Source organism: Leptonychotes weddellii, chromosome 5 (assembly GCF_054177405.1).
Source record: "Leptonychotes weddellii isolate Sample4059 chromosome 5, ASM5417740v2, whole genome shotgun sequence".
Lineage (NCBI taxonomy): Eukaryota > Metazoa > Chordata > Mammalia > Carnivora > Phocidae > Leptonychotes > Leptonychotes weddellii.
Genome location: NC_138373.1, coordinates 150,604,221 through 150,624,253, shown reverse-complemented (window position 1 = coordinate 150,624,253; position 20,033 = coordinate 150,604,221). Strand labels below are relative to the sequence as shown.

General features: G+C 58.7%; 1 protein-coding gene across 3 annotated transcripts in view; it reads right to left on the bottom strand.

Moving 5' to 3' along the window:
- Positions 1-823: 823 nt before the first annotated feature.
- The window catches only part of MICALL1 (MICAL like 1), a 24,370-nt gene continuing 5,160 nt past the window's right edge, over positions 824-20,033 (bottom strand). The window contains exons 3-18 of one of the 3 annotated variants that reach the window (XM_081822465.1): positions 19,759-19,900; positions 15,666-15,754; positions 14,385-14,527; positions 12,264-12,709; positions 11,551-11,608; positions 10,315-10,697; positions 8,234-8,652; positions 7,603-7,692; positions 5,793-5,927; positions 5,053-5,179; positions 4,838-4,928; positions 4,630-4,703; positions 3,658-3,772; positions 3,422-3,468; positions 2,197-2,255; positions 824-1,051 (exon numbers count right to left, since the gene is read on the bottom strand). In XM_081822465.1, the coding sequence (XP_081678591.1) occupies positions 1,046-1,051; positions 2,197-2,255; positions 3,422-3,468; positions 3,658-3,772; positions 4,630-4,703; positions 4,838-4,928; positions 5,053-5,179; positions 5,793-5,927; positions 7,603-7,692; positions 8,234-8,652; positions 10,315-10,697; positions 11,551-11,608; positions 12,264-12,709; positions 14,385-14,527; positions 15,666-15,754; positions 19,759-19,900 (2,424 nt within the window). In that variant the 3' untranslated portion in view covers positions 824-1,045. Of the gene's footprint in view, positions 2,256-3,421; positions 3,469-3,657; positions 3,773-4,629; positions 4,704-4,837; positions 4,929-5,052; positions 5,180-5,792; positions 5,928-7,602; positions 7,693-8,233; positions 8,653-10,314; positions 10,698-11,550; positions 11,609-12,263; positions 12,710-14,384; positions 14,528-15,665; positions 15,755-19,758; positions 19,901-20,033 lie in introns of all 3 variants that reach the window. The other 2 variants (XM_081822464.1, XM_006740957.3) reach the window with 2 other exon arrangements.

Sequence of the window (20,033 nt, the reverse complement as noted above, 5' to 3'; positions counted from 1 at the left end):
TGCACTCTCCAGGAGTCTCTCACTTCCCTATCCCCATACATCAAAACAGTTTGGAAAATTCAACCAACACTCCCCACCTGGAGGGATTCGTGTAATCCTACAGGCCACATGACCCGAGTTTGGGGCTGCAGAGCAAACATGGCCCCACAGCCTCGAACAGGTAAGCGGAAGGGGCCAGATCAAGGGCTGGTTCAGGGCCATTTCCATGGGAAGCCTGTGTCACATACCCTCCAGAACCTGAGGGCAGAGGCTACACCGTGGTGAGGACAGCTCTCCTCCACCTCCAAGGCCCCCTCATGTAGCTCCGAGGCAGCAGACTGGAGAAGCCCAGGACACCTTGGGCCCACCCGTGACAACACAGCCTACCCTTGATTTAAATTCAGATTAGTTGCCAACACTTACGAAACTTCCCCCTTGAGTTGGGGCACAGACACCCCAGTTCACCTCAGGCCCCGCTACCTGAGTCTCCAGACACAAGACAGCCTGCCAGAGCCACCCCTCAGGTTACACCCGGCCTGGTCAGGTGTGTGACCTGCCTGGCCCTGAAAGCCTTTGGGGTTGGTGACCAGCTCCAGGTCAACGGGCATGTTTGGAAGGAGACCACCAGGGGCTGTGCAGGGGCGGGAGCTGCCCCTCCCGGCAGAGGAGGAGTCCTGCCCACTGGCAGGCCCTGGAGGCCAAGGCCAAGGCCCCTGGCCGTGGACAGCCCCACTCGCCCTCTCCCGGGCGACCAGAGCGGCCTGGCCACGGGGCACGGCGGAGGCAGGGAAGAAGGCGGACCCGGCTGAGGGCAAAGCGCCCGAGGCTCCGGGGCACTGGCAACTGAGGTGGTCTCCATTTATTGTTGGTGAGGAAAATCCTCGTGAGTTAATACAGTGCGTACTCTCCCCAGAGGGGTGCTGAGGGAGGGGGCCCTGGAGCACCCCAGAGATAGCTTATACCAACAGGGCTTTGATCGGGGGCTGCTGGACACATTCCCTGGGGAAAAGGCAAATGTCCCCGTCGGCTCCTCCTCTCCCGTGGCCATCAGAGGGGTGAGTGGCCATCAGTCCTTCGGGGGGACAGGTCGGGAGAGAGCGGACAAGAGTCAAGTGTGAGAAGACAGACTGGTGATGACCATACCCAGGGACGGGCCCACCATCCCCCGACCCTGGGGTGGCGGGGGGCAAGTCTAAATGAGGGGTCAGACTACAGCGTGGTAAGGAACCAGGATTAGCACCTCCATGAAGCACAGCTCCCTCCGCTGACGCTCGGGGACCAGAACTGCCCCTGGGGCCTGTCTCCCAGAGGCCCTCCCTGGGGACTCAGCTCTAGGGCACCCACCCAGCCCAGCACGGCCACCCAGCCCCCATTCCTGGGAGCTGAGGTTTCCGATGGAATGAGGGGGGACAAGAGAAGCACCTCCTAGAGCTTTGAGGGACAGAGGGAGGCATTTGTCCATCAGGCCCATTTGTGTCTGAGGACACAGTAACAAGCTCAAACCTAATTAGACTTCATAAATAGAGCTCCTGCGTGAGGAGAAACAGATTCAGGGCCACCTGCACTGGAAGGAAAACGGGGACTCGGAGCCAGGGCTGGGGCGGGAAGAAGCCAGGGCGGCCAAGCCAGGCTCGCGGCCTGCCAAGAGCAGCAGAGCCCTGAAGGCAGGAGACCCGGGCCAGAGGTCCACCACGGGCAGACCGCGTGAGTGGAAGGACCTTCGGGTCAGAACTTTGCCAGCTAACAATCCCATCTGGACATGGTACAGAAGGGAAGAGGGACCCAGGGGCTGCCCGTCACGGCAGGCGGTGGGTGGGACGCAAGGCAGGGGTGCTCAGCCCCCGCCGCTCCCTGGACCCAGGGCCCTGCTTGCTCCTTGGGTCAGTCACAGCATCTAGAGTCATGAGAACCAGACCGGGCAGGGCTGAGCCACAGCTGCGTGCGGCCCCGAGAAGAGGGAAGAAAATTCTTTGGCCCAGACCAGCCAGAGGACCCTGAGGAGGGAGAGGCTGTCACCCAGAGGCCCCCTCCCGTGACATCATCTTTCCCCGGGACTGATCCCGAAGGGAAGCAGGGTGCCCCCCCAGCGGAGCACAGCCCAAGGGCTGCGTGCTCCAGCGGGGGGGTGGAAGTCCCAGCTGGTTGCCCTCGCTGTTAGCTCTTGTCCCCTGGGGACTTGCTCTTGGTATCCCGCTTGTTTCCTAGCAGCTTCAGCACCTTCATGGTCTTGAACTTCCCCTTCTTCTTGCCCTCGGGTTCAGCCTCCTTCTGGAACTCTGCAGAAGAGAAAGGGGAGCGCTTAGCACGTGGGGAAGGGGGGGTACGTCGGGGCGGGCCAGGGGCAGTGACGAAGGCCCAGCTCCTCTCCTCCAGCTCATCTGGAGTCTTGGGCATGTCACTTCACCTTTGTGAGCCCGCAGGACGGGGACCGTGCCCCTGTCCCAGTGATTTGGCAAGGATCCAGAAATAAACAACTGTGGAAGCAATCTGGAACTCGGAAGCATGGCATGGATTTATGACACGGACACTGACAGAGCTAGAAGGAACGTCAAAAATCATCTGCCTCACCCTCAGTTTTCACAAGGCAACTGTGGGCCTTTGAAATGGACTAACACCCGCTGAGCTCTATATGGGCGCCAGGCCCAGGGCGAAGCGCTTTCTGTGCACCATCCCGGGAACGCTCTGCACCCCCATGCTGCAGCCGAGGAGGGGGAGGCCTGCACGGCTGAAATGACGGGCTCCAAGTCACCCAGATAGTTAAGCTCCAGAGCTGGGCCTGGAAGCCAAGCAGCCTGACTAGAGTCCAGACCTAACCACAAGGCCACAAAATGAGTCACTGGTGGAACCAAGATGAAACCAGGTCTCCTGACTCCCAGGCCAGTGCTCTTTTAGCTGTTCCGGGCACCATCTTATCTCCAGTAGGCATGGCTGTTTGAGCCCACAAACTTCTTTTTTTTTTTTTAAGATTTATTTATTGAGAGAGAGAGAGTGCATGTGCAAGCACCCGGGTGAGGGGAGGGACAGAGGGAGAGAATCCCCACTAAGCACAGAGCCAGACGCAGGGCTCCATCCACCACCATGAGATCGTGACCACAGCCGAAATCAAGAGTCAGGGGTTTGACTGAGCCACCCAGGTGCCCCTAGCCCACAAACTTCTCCAAGATCAGCTGCAGATATCAAGGAGGAACTCCTGACTTCAGGCAGCCGCCCTGGGAAGGTGCTCCTTGCCCACCCCAGCCCTCCCTGTAGCCCACCCTCTGAGCCCAGGCCACAGTCTTCCTGCCTCTAGGCTAGCCTGCCTCGGCACACATGGCCCTCCCTTCAAGAGAGAGGCTAAGAGTTTGCACACACCATCCCTGGAGCGCCCGCTCTGACCCTCTGTTCAACCTGCCCCCTGCCCTCCCACAGTTCGGGTGGACCAGAGCCCTGGGAGGGGCCTCACCTTTCCTCCTGATCATGGCTTCCAACATCTTGTCTTCCTCCTCCTCCCTAAAATGAGAAAGGGAAGTCGAGTGTCCCACAGGAAGAAGGACACATATTCTCTCAGTCCCTTCCAGCCTGAGTCCCTCCCACAAGTTGAGGGAGGGTGTGCTGAAATTGCTTGCTGTGAGGGCAGAGCTGGCCTGGCCCGCTCTGGGCCCCTCCTGCAGGGACCCCCCCCCTCCCCAGCCACCTCACCTCTGCCGGTCCTCATCCAGGCAGTTGACGATGGCGTTGCGCTGCTCAATGAGGGTCATGAGCTCCCGCATCAGCACCTTCTCTCGGCCCCGGTCCTCCTCTGTCCAGTCCTTTTCTGCCCAAGGAGAAAAGTTGGGGAACTGAGTGGGGGGGAAGCCCTCCTGCCTTCCCAGGAAGCCAGGGACCAAAGCCTAAGTGCTGAGGTGGTTGCGGCCTAGCCACATGCTGGATCCTGTGAGGACAGGAAGGAGGGCCCACCTGGGGAGGGATGACAAGTTTTGGGGGAAATGAAGGTTGTTCAGGAAGAGACCAAGGATACTAGGCTGCCTACCAAAAAAACCCTCAAGGGGGCTCCGGGACGGCGAGAACACATGTTCTGAGAACAGAGACCAGCTCTTGCCAAAGGGGCTCCTGCTTTTGCTCATTCATTCAACGAATGTTCACTAGATGGTTTCTTGGAGGCAGGATTCAGGCTGGGCCTGCTGAGAGCCTCCAAGGGCGGGCTGGCCAGAGCAGGGCAGGGCTGGGGAGGTAACAGGGGACCCCAGGGGTCCTTATGCAATAGAAACAATGTAACCCAAGTGGCATATTGGGATCATCTGGGGCAGCCCTGGGCCCTGGAGCCTGAAGGCTCTCCCCAGTGGGGACCTGTCTACCCACAAGTCCCAGGAGATAGGCCAGCCTGCTCCTGGGCCTGGTGCTCTCTGCGAGCCTGTCTTCCCTGATGCCACATGAGGCCACACCCCCACACTGGCCATGCTGTTCCTTCTCCTGCCATCACTCGAGCCTATTTATCACCTGCTAGGACCCAGACTGCACCTCCTGGCCCTCTCGCTCCTCGGGCCCTGTTCCCAGAGCCTACCTGTGCGTTCCCATCAGGGCCGGTAGGGTAAGACCTGGGCCCACTCGTGAATGTCACAGGCCCCCAGGCAGGTGCCAGAGGAGTACGGGGGTGGGGGGGGGCATGCTCACCTGGCTTGTTGAGAAGACAGCGGAGCTCGTACTCCACATCCGCCTGGCGCTGCTCCAGGTTCTGCTGCTTGAAACTAGAGGGTGGGAACAGCCAACTCTTAGCCCTGCCCCGGGGCTGTCAGTGACGAGCGAAGGCAGGGAAGGTGCTCTGTGCTGAACTCCACGGATTCCGGGGAGCCAAGCAGGGGGCCGAGCGGGGAGGACTCACACATAAATGAGCTCAGACTCCCGCCGCACCAGCAGATGCTTCTCGTGGATGAGCTTGAACCAGTCCACCAGCATGTCGTCCTCACGGCCCTCTGGAAGCCAGATGCCCACTGAGGCCAGGGCTGGCAGCACCTGCAGCCCTCAAAGGAGCCGTCGGGGAGGGAGGCTCCCGCCACCCGAGCCCCACCCACCAGGCCCTCCCAGCAGCTCCCGCACCAGTCACTCCGCCCCGCAGCTTCTCCTCCAGCAGGACCCCACGGTGTTCCAGGGCATCCAGCTGGCGCTCGATCGTGTCCATCTCTCCGTGGATGTCCTCCTCGGGGATGTACTGGTCGGCCTGGACCTGCCCGACAACGCCCCGGTCACCGGAAGGACAGCCCACCCGTCCCACCTGCCCGCTGCCGGGCGCTTTGCCATTTCGCGGGCCAGCACTGGCCTCCACAGACCCCGGGCCCGGGCTCTGTCCCACACCCCGGCGCGGCCGGGTGCAGGAGCCCGGTGTGTGGAAGGGCCGCTCTGGAGAGGGGCCCCAACCCCTCCGTGCCCCCGGCCCCAGGGCTGAAAGGCATCCCCAGAGGGACGCACAACCTCCTGCCTCTCGTGGCAACCCGCCCCCCTCCTCTGCCACTCCAGAACTGATATCACAATGTAAGAGAGTGACCCTAGGGAAGAGAGAAACTCAAGAACACTCTAATCTGTTTAACTCCAAGTGTATCATGTGAGTGCTTCCATCCTTGAACTATTATTAGTAACAAGTGAAATGCACCAGCCACGCTCCAGCTTGAGAACAGCTGGTCTGCTCAAAATCCCCCTGGCTGCAAGTTAAACCTTCCCATCGGGGCCCCCCCAAGTGCCCCTCTCGGCACCCCCAAAAGCAGCTGCCCAGACAGCCCATCCTCTCAAGAGTCCCCAGGACACCTGAGGCGGCCAAGCGCCTGCGGGCTGCCGGCCGGTACCTTGCGCTTGATGAGCGGGAAGCCGTGTCCTGGGGCAGGTGGTCTGGCTGGCTTGGATCCCTTGGTGGTCTTCTTTGTGGTTGGGGATGCTGTGGGTGACGCCTTCCGGTTAAAAGGGTTCTCCTTGCAGGAAGACTAAAGGCAGGGAGAATGGCAGAGGATAAGTCTGGGGAGGGGGGGACAGTAAGACCCCCAGCAGCCTGACTACATGGGACTAGGGCCTAGAGGCCGGGAGGGGGCAGCCCAGGCAGAGAGAGAGACTCCCCTAGCACTCCAGCTCTGGTGCACAGAGGCATTCGACAAACATTTTCCTTTCCACGGGCTTCCCGCCTCCAGTCCTGCACTGGATACCTTTATACACGCTTTTCTCCCAACCTCTCTGCAAAATGGGTATTGTAATGCCATTTTATTGTAATACCATTTTATAGCTGAGTACACTCAAATTCAGAGAGCTTAATTAATTGGCTCAAGGTCATGCACTTCCTCAGGGCCCAAGCTAGGGCCGGGGCAGCCGTCTAGCACCGGGGGCAGTGGTCAGGACGTGGAGTTTAGGGCCAGATGGCTATGCTCACTCACTCAGGCCTCACAACCACCCCTTTCTAGCAGGAACTCTCAGGCTCAGAGAGGGAAATGAAGCTCCTGGCCCGTGTCACCCTGACAGGAAGCAGGGATCCCACCTTCCATCTGGCCAGGAGATGGAGGAAAAGAGTAGCTTCCTTCCTCCCTGTCCAGGAAAGACCCCTCCCCTCTGCTGCACCCCGCTCCATGCACCCCAGCCCTGCATCTGTCTGACCCTCTGTGGAGAGCCTGCCCCCTGAGGTCAGCACAGCCAGACAGCCGGGACGGGGCCTCGCCTGCCCCACGGGCAACGCCAATGTCCTCCAACTGCTTTCCCCAGCTCATCTGACACAGTGTCGTCGTGACGGGCCCCGTGGAAAGGTCTCGCTTGAGGCCTGCAGTGCTCCCAGGAGCGTTTACCCAACTTTCTCCCAGCAGCTGAGGGAGGCTGGAGGGAGCCCTGCTCACCCCACCCACATTAGCCCATGGAGAGATTCTTTCAAGCAGGCAGTTGCCCTGGGATTTCTGGAGCAGGGAAAGTACCAGGGCCTGAGTCCAGGCATGGCAGGGTTTGGTTTCCACAGGGCAGCACCTGGAGGGGCCCAACCCCAGCGACGGGGTTGCCGAGGGCGGCTCTGAGTGTCACAGGCGGGTGGTGTGCAGAGCTGAACAAACGAGTGGAGGGGCCCAGCAGGGTCAAACAGCCCGAGGCCCCTGAGTCCCCAAGGGTTCTCAGCCTTTCAGCCTGGGTGGCTCAGTCTGTTAAGCGTCTGCCTTGGACTCAGGTCATGATCCCGGAGTCCTGGGACCGGGCTCCCTGCTCAGTAGGGAGCCTGCTTCTCCCTCTGCCACGCCCCCTGCTTGTGCTCTCTTGCTTTCTCTGTCTCTCTCCCTCCCTTTCTCTGTCAAATAAATAAAATCTTTTAAAAGATTAAATAAATAAATAAATAAATAAATAAAAGGCGCCACCTGAAGGTGGAGGGCGGGGTGTCCAAAGTTGACCTCTTCCCCCACTTGCCACCACCAGGGAACCCTGGGCCTCCTCAGAGCAGTCTGAGGCCCACAGAAGGGGCAGGGTCTTCTCAAGGTCACATAGCAGGTGGGTAGCAGAGCTGGACAGGAGGCTACTGGCCAGGTCAGGGCAGGTGAAATGTCTGAAAGGTGCACAGGTAAGAGCTGGACCAACAGCTCAGCCCGCTCCCCAGACTTAACCTCTGTCAGGTCCATCAGACCATGACTACCGCCGCCCTACCTGAGCTGTCCTGATACCCTCCACCCGGGGCCACATGAGCCTTGGGCCTTCAGGGGCTGCAGAGTGTGCACAGACGTGGACAATCAGAACCTGGTGGCCCAAAAGGACTATGGCTACAAGAGAGGCACCCTCAGGAACTAGATGCCCAGAGGAGTGTCCTGGACCCCTGATGACCCCCGGTTCCCGGTATGGGACTGAGGAACAATTACACGAACAGCCACAAAGGTCACCTGGAGAACGAGCTCCCTGAGATGGGTGCCCCCGAGAGGAGACGGAGTGCAAGGAGGGCCTGGGAGGGGGCCTCGGCATAAACAGGGCCTCGTGAACAGAAAGGATGTGAAGATGGATGGTGGCTGGGGAAATGGGTCCCGGATGGGCACGTACACGGGATAGGCAAGTAAACAGGTGCCCAGACGCATCACTCTATGAAGGGCCAGGCAGGTGGACAGGTGAAGAGATGGATGCGAGGACGGATAGATCAATGTGTGCCTCAGTGAATTGAGTCAGGAATGGGCAGATGGACACAGCAAGGTCAGAAAAGAAGTCAGAGGCCAGCAAAGATGGAAGACCCTGGACATTCCCGCCCTGAGACCAGACAGGACAGCAGCTCTTAGCAAGGGGGAGGACTCACCTTTACTTGGAGCTGCGGGGACGAGGTTCCAGGGGAAGGCACGGGGCTCTTGTCTCCAACCAGTAAGAGAGGGGTGGGGGCAGCGCCACTGCAGGGCTTGGCTGGCTGGGGAGCCGGGCTGCCCCTAGTACCGGGGGCAAGGCCAGGGCTGGCCTGAGGTGTCTGGTCTGCGCTGGGCTGCACCAGTTCCCCAGAGGAGGACAGGGAGGAGGAGTCGGCAGAGAGGCTGGCAGAGGTCCCAGGGGTGCCAGGGGCATGGACTGCAGGCTCTGAGGAGCTCTTGGGCACAACTGGGGGCTCCAGAAGCTCCCCAGAGGGGGTCCGGCTGGAGCTCTCAGAGGACAGGCTCTCCACACTGAGGGCTGGTGACGGAGTTGCCGAGGGCGGCTCTGAGTGTGACAGGCGGGCAGTGTGCAGAGCTGAACAAACAAGTGAGCACATGAGCACCCCGCGAGGAGGCACAGCCCCCCCAACACCGTCCCCTCTCCACAGAGTGCTTCCATGTGCAGACAAGGCCGGGGCCCAGAGAGCAGCAAGGGCATGACAGGACCAAGGTCAGTAGCCGCCGAATTGTCCACATTCAGCGCCCACCCTTCGGGATCTGGGGCACCACCTCAGGGCACATCTGTGGTCCTGGGTTCCCTCACTGCCCCTCACTTCCTCCTGCATGTGCCCGCTGCCTCCACTTCCCCCCAGGTCTGATCTGACCCAAAGCAAAGCCCAGGGGAGGAGGCGAGGCTGCCGGGGGAGGAGAGGGCAGAGAGAGCCCAGGCTGGCCCATCCTGTGCGTCGGACCAGCAGGAGAGGGGAGGACCGGCAGCCCTCGCAGCGCCGGCCCTGGCCAGGCACCGCCCCGGGCCGCGGTAATCCTCGTGTGGGTGATGGATACCATGCTCCGAAGCATCGCCATCTGTCTTTTCCAGATGAGGCGGCAGACTCAGAGGGAAGGCACTTGCCCGGGAAGGGCCGGGGCTGACACAGTTGTGTGTGACTCAGCACTCAGCGTCCTGCAGCTGCCCACCCCCCGTAGCTGGAGGGTCCCGGGGTTCCGGCAGGGGCCGGAGCGGGGAGCCCCGGGCCACCTGAGCCCTGCTTCCCCGCATCTCTCATGCACTCTCAGCCCCCCTGTCCGAGGGGCTCCAGCTGAGGTCTTGGAGGCGGCCGCACCCCAGCCATGATGGCAGGTGACCAGGCCTGAGGCCTGAGAAGCCCGCAAGATGGTGACAGACAAACACTGCAACAGGGGGTGCCTGGGGTGGCTCAGTCAACTGAACGTCCGACTCTTGATTTCAGCTCAGGTTATGATCTCAGGGTCCTGGGATCGAGCCCCGAGTCGGGCTCCACGTTCAGTGGGGAATCTGCTTGAGATTCTCTCTCCCTCTCTCTCTCTGCCCCTCCCCCCACTTCTCTCTCTTTCTCTCTCTCTTTCTTTCTCTCTTTCTCTCCCGGTCTCTCTCTCTCAAATAGATAAACAAATCTTTTTAAAAAACAACTACAACGAGGCTGGATGAGTGGGCATGGTTGGAGAGAGGCACAGCGCCCCGAGGCTGGCCCACCACCACTGTCTTCCAGATGGGGACACTGTAGGCAGACACAGGGAAGGAGCTGCTCAAGGTCACACACAGCCAGGTCAGGGCCCAAGGTGCCCGGCGACGGGAGGGTAGTGACTAGACAGGCAGGACTCAAGCGAACCCCGGCCACAAGCTCTCCAGGAGCCGGGCGGTGCTGAGCCCCTCACTGAGGCACACATCGCATCCTCACGACACCTTACCGTGAGGCGGGTCACGGAGGGTTAGGAGGAGAGAGCGTGGAGCCTCTGGCCTCCTGCCTGTCAAATCTTGCCTCTACTGCTCAGTGCTATGAGGCCTTGGGCAAATCCCTCTCTGTGCCTCCTTCCTCACCTGCAAGATGGGCGCCTGCTACCTACCCCACAGGTGTGCTCTCGAATTAGCTGCGAGGACACATATGGCCCCCGGCCTGGTGGGGACCCCACTGCACCACACAGCCTTCCCCAGCCCTGGGCTGACTCCGGCCCCCGAGCCCAGCATTTCGTCAGGAAAGCTCCCAGAGATGGCACTCACCGAGTGGGGACGCGCTGGGCGCGCGGGGGGCAGGGCGCTTCTTCGTCTTGGGGCTGCTGGTGGGGGTGATGCCATACCAGGGGTGCAGGGACTTGGGTGTGGACTCGGCCGACTGGGCCAGGGCAGGGCCAACGGCCAGGCTGGGTGCAGCTGGGGGGTCCTCCTCCTCCTCCTCCTCCTCAAAGGGGTTGTAGGGCTTGGGCTCCAGGCCACCTGTCACCTGGCTCTGCTGGGCTGCCTCCTCCCCGCCTCCATTCTCCACCTGCCTGCCGTCCCGGCTCGGAGGTCCGGGGCTGCTGCTCGGGGGGAGGGGGGCTGGCTTCTTCTTTGGCTCTGCCTGCACCAGTGTGATCCATGGGGGGTCTTTCCTGGGGGCTGGTGTCCTGGAGGGAGGTGGGAAGAGGCAGAAACCACTGGGTGGGGGAGGGAGGCAGCATCTTCCTCTCTCTGGAGAGTTTTAAGTCCATTTCAAAGGGAGTGGATGAGAAACTGCACCCTTCTCCCCTAGCCCCATGGGGTTAGTCTGGGCCCAAAGCTGAAATGGGGAGAGTGAACCTTCACATCATAGCCTCCGTCAGCCCGGCCCAGGAAAGGACCCACTGGGGCTCTCTGTGTGAGGCTGAGAAAGTCACCTGGCCCCTCTCCATAGTCGCCCACCTATGAAATGGGGACAGTAACCTTCACAAGGGCATTCTAAGGCTCCAGTGGGCACAGGGCCTTGCGTACAGCAAGTGCTCTTTGAGCATTAACTACTATTACAGCTGGGCCCACTCTCCCAGGGGACGCACAGCTCCAAAGAACGGCTGGAAATAGCTGTCCTCACATGGGACACAGAGTCCCAGGCTGGAGGGCCTGAGCCAGGTACACAGCGGAGCTTTGCTGCGTCTTTCTAGACCCAGCTGCCACTTCTCACAACAGCTCTGTGAGTGAGGCCTACGTCTCCCACGTCACAGAGCAGCAGGGCCGTGGAGAGGTCCAGGGGCTCCAGAGGCACTGTCTCTACCAGGAGTCCTCCCCACAGGAGTGGGGACCCTAGGGGAGCCCCGGGGAAGGAGATGTGGGCCCAGCACTCAGCCCCAGCGTCACCCACCCAGAATGAGCCTTGCACGTCCTCGGGAGGCTCTGCTGGTGACTCATGTGCCCACGGAAGCCTTGCCCACCCCCCAGACCCCAGGGGCACCCCCATTCCCAGCACGAGGGCCTCCAACATGGGAAAGCCTCTCCGAGCCAGCGTACCTCTCTGACAGCTTGGGCGTCCCTCTCGGCTTGGGGACAGGGGGCTCGTGCAGCCTTCCTAGATGGGAAAGGAGAGTCAGACAGGCCTTCTTCATGGGCGGCTGTGGGCTGGGCAGCAGAGCCGGGCACTGGGGAGCCACGGCGTGCCCTCCCTTTCTACCTGGCAGAGCCGGGACTCCAGGTGGCCAGGGCCACCTCACCTCCCACCTGGCACCACCCAGCACTCGGGGAGATTAGATAAGCACCAAAGGTAACAGGTAAAGAATGGTCATGGGGGCAAGGCCAGGATTCCTGGAAACCCCATCGGCATTTCAGCCTAGAAGGGGGGACCCAAGTGTCCCTCGGACACTTCCCAATGTGGACAGGAAACACTGCCTTAACTCAGCCTAGAAGCCTCCCCTGACCCCCGAGTGTCCCCCATGAAACCCACAGTAGCCTCTGCTTCCCCTGTCTTAACAGCCTTCCACATTCTATAGAAATCTCTATTATCTGTGCTTGTCTCCCCGCTGAGCCTGGCAGGGCCTCGAAGGCACAAACAGGCCTGAACAGGACCGTCCCCAGGGCCTGGGCTCAGAGCGGGCCCCCCGACCCGTGGATGTGGAGCTGAACAAGGCCCAGAGAATGCGGACACACGAATACTCCCGATGCACACGTACATTTAAACACCAGACGCGCCCCTGCAAGTGCCCGGCCCCCGCTGGACCCTTGCTCACCATTTACTAGGCCACTGCTGCCACCCTGCTCGGCCAAGTTCTCGTGCTGCAGACTGGACCGGGGCCGGGGCGTGGGGGGTGTCAGGGCTGGGCTCTCGGGGGCCTTCCTCGGGGCAGGCGTGGGGCGGCCGGCCGGGGCGCTGCCCAGTTCCTGTGGTTTGCTTGGAAGCCGGGGCTTGGTGGGGATCTGGGGCCGGGCCTCGGGGCTGGCCTTGGGGACAGCCACCTCAGCCCCTGCGGGCGCGTTACCACCCGTGCCGCCTCCGTCCACATCCCTGACTTCTTCTGCAAGCTGCTGCTGCTTTGGCTGCAGATGGGGCCCGGCCTTGGCCCCCGACCGCCCCCCCGGGCCCAGCCTGGCACAGTGCTCCGCGCACACGAAGGTGCCTTCCTCAGGCCCACTTCTGTAAGCTCCGGGGAGCAGGGTGCTGGAGCACCGCCGACACCTGCCAGGGAGAAGGTGGGGAGGGGGCTTCAACGGAGCCGGGCACCCGGCCCGGGGCACCGGCTCCTCCTCCCCCAGGAGCCCCCGCTGTTCCTGCCCTCCCTCCTCGCGTATGCCAGCCTGGATCTTGCACCCCGGACTTCCCACAGGAGGAGGCGAGTGGCAACCGCCAGAAGCACAGAACAATAAAATCACATGAAATCAAGCAACATAAATTGTGAAACATGCCTTCAGTTTGCGCTGCAAGAGGAAGCAAAGGTTTGTCCCCGCGCGGAGGTACCAGCCAGTGCTGGGGCCGTCGGACACCAGCGGCTCAGGAAACCGACTGAGTCGTTGTCAACCAAGCAAGGTTGTTTTGGTTTTGTTTTTTATGAAATAGAGTAAAATACAACATATCGGAGTGCACCGCACAAGTAAGAATATACTGTTTGAGGAAATTCTGATTCCAGTTGTGCGTCTATTTACGCGGGGTCTTACTCAGGTGTGTATTCACAACTGGTCACAGTGTCAAATGTATTTCTTACTGGGGGTCCCTGGAAAAAGTCCTTAAAATGCTGTCCTCATGGCCAGATGTGAATGTGTTAGTATAAGGGTGCCCCTGCTTGAGCTTTGCCCTCGTGACGCCTCAGTTCTGCAGTCAGGCCCTTGGGGTTCCAGGCCTGGCCACCACACCCCCACACACCCCCACAGACATACACAGACACACAGAGACACACACCCACACACACACACAGACACAGACACACAGACACACACTAACCCACAGTCGAATGCATGTTGGAACTCAGTCGCTGGCTTCCCTTGACTATTTTTTTTTCTTTTTTTAAGGTTTTATTTCTCTTTTGACAGAGAGAGAGACAGCGAGAGAGGGACCACAAGCAGGGGGAGTGGGAGAGGGAGAAGCAGACTCCCCGCTGAGCAGGGAGCCCAATGCCAGGCTCAATCCCAGGACCCTGGGACCATGACCTGAGCCAAAGGCAGACGCTTAACGACTGAGCCACCCAGGCGCCCACCCTTGACTATTTTCTGCTTGCTTTTTTGCAACATATAAAATGTTTTCAGTCAGTTCAGTGTCTGCCTTCGGCTCAGGTCGTGATCCCGGGCTCCCTGCACGGGGCTCCCTGCTCAGCGGGGAGTCTGCTTCTCCTTCTCCCTCTGTCGCTGCCACCCGGCTCCTGATTTCTCTCTCTCTCTCGCTCACGCTCTCTCTCAAATAAATAAATAAAATATTTTTTAAAAAATGTTTTCATACATGTTCTAAGTTATTTGTCTTTTCCCTGTCTCTTATTCCATTTTCTTTAAACTTGGCTTCTTCCGGGAGCCACACATTGAAAGCAAGTTGTTATTGTGATTTTTTAAAAAATCCTTTCTTTTTTCAAGGGCTTCTAAAGCAGCTCCTCAATCGTCATCAGGTCGTTGGCCTCAGAGAGTTCCGGCGCGGGAGGCAGAACCCCTGAGCTCAGCTCCTCTGATTCTGTGACTGACAAGGCTTCTCCCCTCACTAAGCCTTAGTTGGCTCATCAGTAAAATGGGTTGATAAGCAAGATGCTCCGGCATGAAGGGCCCTGCAGTGTGCCTGGCACACTGTGATGCTGGATCCACAGAAGCTCCCCTCCTTGGAAATGGGGTGCTGGGGGGCTCGCCCCCCCGCCCCCCAGGCTCCCACGGCCACTCACCGGAAGCAGTGGCGGTGGTAGAGCTTGCCCTCGGCCAGGTAGCGCTGGACCAGGTGCACGTGCTGCTGGCAGGCAGCACACGTGCTACTGGGGGTCCGCTGGGCACCCCGCTCTGACAGGCTGCCCGACGACAGCTCCTCACCCTGCAGGGAACGGGGCGGGCAGAGGGGCGCGGGGCCGTGGTCACCAGCCTCCCTGTTCTAGAACAGCCCCCTTCCCCTCCCAGCAGCCACTGTCCCCCAAGTGCACACGAGCTTCACGATGCTAATGCACATCATCAGAGCCCCGGAGGAACAGAGGGAGGGACACAGTCGCCACTTTGCGGATGGGGAAACTAAAGCCCAGAGCGGGGGGGAAGGACTTGCTCAAGGTCACTGAGTCAGAATGGAAACAGAAATCCTGACTTCCAGTTTCTGGGGCCCTCTCTGCCAGAAAGACGGCTGCTGGCTGTGTAACCTCCCTTCCCCTCGGCTGCTCTGACCCCTGTCCCATCCCTGCAGGTTGGCCCCTGACGCCTGACCTCGTCTTAGGCCCACCTCATCTGCCTTCTCTGCCTCCCCTCCTACAGCTGCAGCAGGGTTTAAATCCCAGTGTCTCCACTTCCAAGCACTGTGACCTGAGCAAGCTGCTCACATCCCTTGGCCTTGGGTTCCCAGCTGCCAGTGGAATCCTATAACCCCTGCCTGTCTCAGCCCCACCTCACTGGGCACCCACGCCGGGCCAGGCTCCCCGGGCCCTCAGGAGCTCCTCCAGCAAGGACAAATCAGGGAGCAGGTGGGAAAAGCCCTTTGCACCCCAGGAAGTGCTATCCAGATGTGAAGGGCTGGTGTCACTCTAAGCATTTTGGAGCGGGGCGCTGACCTTAGACAAATGACCAAACCTCTCTGAGCCTCAGGGTTCTCATCTAACAGGACTCATACCACCCACCTCCCAGGGTTGTTGAGAGGACAAAACGGAATCATGCTAGGAAGCTAAAAGCTCTGTCTTGACAGGAATCAAGGAGAATATTTGCTACATTACATGTGTAAATCCTGTCAGTGCCAGGATGACAAAGTCAGTGTGGCAGACTGTCTGATGCCCCCTTCCTAGGCTTGGTGTCTCCTGATCCTGCCCCAAGCTCTCGAGAAAGAATGGAGCTCCCTGCCCACAGAATGGGACCGGAATCTGGCCCATGCCCCCTCAGCCTGAGGCTCTACTTCCAAAGCCAGTGGGGAAAGGACCAAGAATCAACACTGCAATGGTACCCACTCAGCCTCCCCCCCCGGCCAGGCATCCGCCTACCTGAACCCTGTCTTCTGGTTCTGCTGCAGTAGGTGCTTCGGATGGCGGGGAGGAGGGTGCCTGGGCCTTTCTAGGTGATGAGACACCAGCTGCCAAGAGACAGGAAAGAGACCCTGAGGAAGGTGGAGACCCTGGGGCCCAGGAGACCCCCAGCCGGCCTACAACTTGAACTCCCCAGCTATGGCCTTTGGGAAGACCACCCAACACCGCCAGACCAGAGCAGGCTCCCACTTCACACAGGCCAGGAGACACCTCCTCTTCCAAGCCAAGGGCCAAGGGCAGGCTGCTTAACCTCCCCGAGCCACCACAGAGTAGGACAGTGACTGACCACACGGGGTCAGTGGAAATGCTAGGGCAACAGTAAAATCACAGAATGGGCAGGTGCCCAGCACGCGGCAGGACCAGGAGCTTCCATCCCAGCAGGGTAAGGGGATGGGAGGGAAGGCAAAGAGAGGAGCCACGTGGTGCTGGCTGCAAGGTTCAGGAAAATGGGCTGGTGTGGCCACATGCCCTCACGGCAGAAGAAACCCACCCACCCCAGCCCACCAGCCCCCTCGGAGACTCCACTCCTTTCTTACTTCAGCAAATATTCACGCAGCACCTACTCTGTCCCCAGTGATGAAAATAAAAAATGAAAATTCAGAAAGCCGTATACCCCAAAACATCAATTTTACCATTTGATGATTTTAGGAATAAAATCCAAGTTCCTTACCGTCGTCTAAAATATCATTTACCAGGGCGCCTGGGTGGCTCAGTCGTTAAGCAGCTGCCTTCGGCTCGGGTCATGATCCCAGAATCCTGGGATCGAGCCCCGCATCGGGCTCCCTGCTCCACGGGAAGCCTGCTTCTCCCTCTCCCACTCCCCCTGCTTGTATTCCTTCTCTCAGTGTGTGTGTCTCTCTCTCTCTGTGTCAAATAAATAAATAAGATCTTAAAAAAAAAAAATTTAAAATATCATTTACCAAACTAGATCACAATCCGTTAGCGGACCCGGAAATCAAGTTAGTGGTTACAACCAACACATTTAAAAGGTGAAATAGAAAATATCTCCACGCATCACATGTTGCTGTGTTGTTTTTTTGTTTTGTTTTGTTTTTAAAGATTTTATTTATTTTTTAGAGAGCGAGCGAGAGAGAAACAGCATGAGAGGGGAGAGGGTCAGAGGGAGAAGCAGGCTCCCCGCTGAGCCGGGAGCCCGATGCGGGACTCAATCCCGGGACTCCAGGATCATGACCTGAGCCGAAGGCAGTCGCTTAACCAACTGAGCCACCCAGGCGCCCAATAAATAAAATCTTAAAAAAAAAAAAAGATTTTATTTATTTACTTGAGAGAATGAGATAGAGAGAGCATGAGAGGGGGGAGGGTCAGAGGGAGAAGCAGACTCCCTGCCAAGCAGGGAGCCCGATGCGGGACTCGATCCCAGGACTCCAGGATCATGACCTGAGCCGAAGGCAGTCGCTTAACCAACTGAGCCACCCAGACGTCCCCTCCCACTGCTTTTTATCCCATCGTTTTGTCTCCTTCATTGGACTCCCGTGAAATTATACTAACTCTTCATTTGTGCTCTCTCTCTCTCCCTCCTATTCTCAGCTCTCTCCCCAGCACCTAGCACAGTTCCCGGCACACCGTAGGGGCTCAATAAATATTTGTTAAATGAATGAGTAAGTACCAGGTGCTGGGGGCTACGTAGCTGGGAACCAAACACAGATGGTCTGCAGGGGAAGAGGGAGGGGTGATCCAAATATTTTGACCAGAGTCTTATGTGTTCACCACAAGGCTGGGGGCCGCAAGAGCACCTGGGGTAAATCAGGGCAGGCTGCTTAGAGGAGGCAAAATGTGAAGATCAGAGGATGGGTAGGAAAGAAATGTTTGTGGGTGGGAGACGTGGAACAGAAAATGGAGTTCGGGGCTGGAGGATCACCAGGAAGAAAGGCTGAGCAGAGAAGGAATATGATGTATTCAAAACACAAAAAATTTAGTATGCCTACGGCTGGGGCAGTGAGTGGCTCAAGGTAAGTGGGGAGAGACCCTCAGAGGCCCCACTAAGAAGCTGCACTGGGGGTTAAGCATCCGACTCCTGATCTCAGCTCAGGATTCGATCTTGGGGTTTTTGAGTAGGCCCCATGCCCAGCGTGGAGCCCAACATGGGGCCTACTCAAAAACAAAACAAAACAAAACAAAAGAAGCTGGATTTTATCTGGATAACACTCGCCCTGCCCCCCGTGACTGCAATTTCACACAGCCGCTGGGTGTCCTTCACTCACACTCTGGTCCCAGACCACACCATGGCTCCTGGAAGGAAGGGTCAGTGGCTGGGCCCAGGGTCACTGGCACCATGGAGCCTGGCACCAGCGAACACTCAGCATGGTGCTGTGTCTTAGCCAGGGCCAGGTTCCAGAGCGACCCGGTCCAGGGAAAGCCAAGTCTGGTCCAGATTGCCCCTGAAATCCTTCTAGTCACCCAGAAAGTACAGCCCAGGACCATCTAGGGGAGTCTCACAGCCAGCTCTGCCTCCAGGGTGGGAACACACTGCTGTTTCCTCTGGCGGAGCAGTGGGTGGGATACAAACAGTTCGCGTTTAGAGGCCAAGTTGTATGAGAAGCACAAACTGTACCTTTATCAATAAGAACCCCCGCAAGCCCAGGGGGGGTGCCCCCTCCCAGGCACGGCTAGGGGAGCTGGGCCCACCAGGGCTGCCCCGTGAGGACCCAGGAACCCAGCGGGCACCACCAACAGTACTGTGGGGAGCCGCTGCCCACCCCTCCCGCCTCGCAGGTCCCCGGAAGGGTGGCCCTCCAGAAAAGAGCTTAGTTCAAAGAGGTTAGGGTTTGGAGACAGGGAACCTTCCAGAGGGTGAGACTGAACTGTGATTCTAGGTAAGCAAGCTACACTCTAACCAGTGAAATAAAGGAGTCATAATAATGTGAACCTTGAGCCCTAAATAAGGGCCAGACACAGGTGCACACTTCCTCACTTACTCTTCACATCAACCCTAAGAGATGGGGCACTGTTCTTACCTGCCTTTCAAAGGAGAAACTGAGGCAGACAGGTGACCATGGTGACCCATTGTCATCCAGATAGTCAAGGACGCCCATGCTCTTAATTTCCACCCTACTGCCTCTCACCAAAGACTCAGTGGCCGGGAAATACTTTCATTTTGATTTCTACTAAAACACACATAATGTTATTTGTTCAACTTTAATACTGATCTCTATCGTTGGGGGGGCAGGTAACAGGTTATCTTAATTTTTATGCTCTTTGCTATGTTCTCAATTTTCTACAGTAAGCATGGTTTGCTCTTAGTAAGAAAAAAAAATAAAAAATAAAAATAAAAACCCTGACTTAGTAGAATACTTTTTCTTAAAGAGACAGGCTGAGATTGTCCACATGGAGAGCCAAGGCAAGGGGGAGGACCAAAACGGGACAGGGGAGGGGCAAGGCCCCCAGGGACCCAGCACAGGTGTGGGGACACCTGGATTCTAGTCCCGCCATTCAGCTTCCTGTGTGTGACCTTAACCTCCTTGCTTCCTCTCTGGGCCCATTTCTTCTCTGCACAAGGAGAGGCCCAGCTGTCCCCAGGAGAGATTCCTGCAGGAGGATGCCCCAGGTGGGAGGCTCAGGAGCCACCCAGTGATGACTCAAAGAAGCACCCTGTGGTTCCCTCAACTCCCACCCCAGGTCCCCAGCCTCTCAGTTCTCAGACTTGAAGGTCATTTCAAGGGGACAACGCTGCACCACAGCCCCACAGGGCCACTTGCTGGCTTTGGAGGAAAAGCCCCAGGGAAGTGTCTGCAAACAGGAAGTGAGGGGGGGTGGGCGCCAGAGAGGGGAACTCACAGCGAATGAACGAAAGCGCACCCTGCTTTGTCTACCTTTACTCTCGTTCAGTGATTGGTTTCGGGGTTTGCTGCCCAGAAGACTGTGGGCTGCACGAGGACAGCCAGCACCCCCAGGGCCCAGCACAGTGCTGTCTTACTCAATCCCTATTTCAACGACCGAATGAATGATCCAGTGAATAAATGATGTGCTGTTTTCTGAGCTCCGCAGCCCGGCACCTCCCCAGCCCCACGCCCAGGGCCAGCCTCCCTCTCACCTTGGCCAGGGCTGGCGAAGTGGTTGTAATACTGGGACACGTAGGTCATGATGCTGAGGCAGTCAGGGACACTCATGGAGACCATATCATTGGGGTCCAGGAGAGCGGGAATCCCCAGCTCCTTCTCAGCCACTTCAAAGGCCTGGGGTGAGGGCAGGTGCAGGGGGTGGGGTGAGGGGAGTGGGAGTTGGGGGGGGCAAGGGTAAAGTGGGGGAAGGTGGGGGGATGGGGCAGGGGTGGGAGTGGGGGCAGGTGCAGGGCGGGGGGGGGGGGGG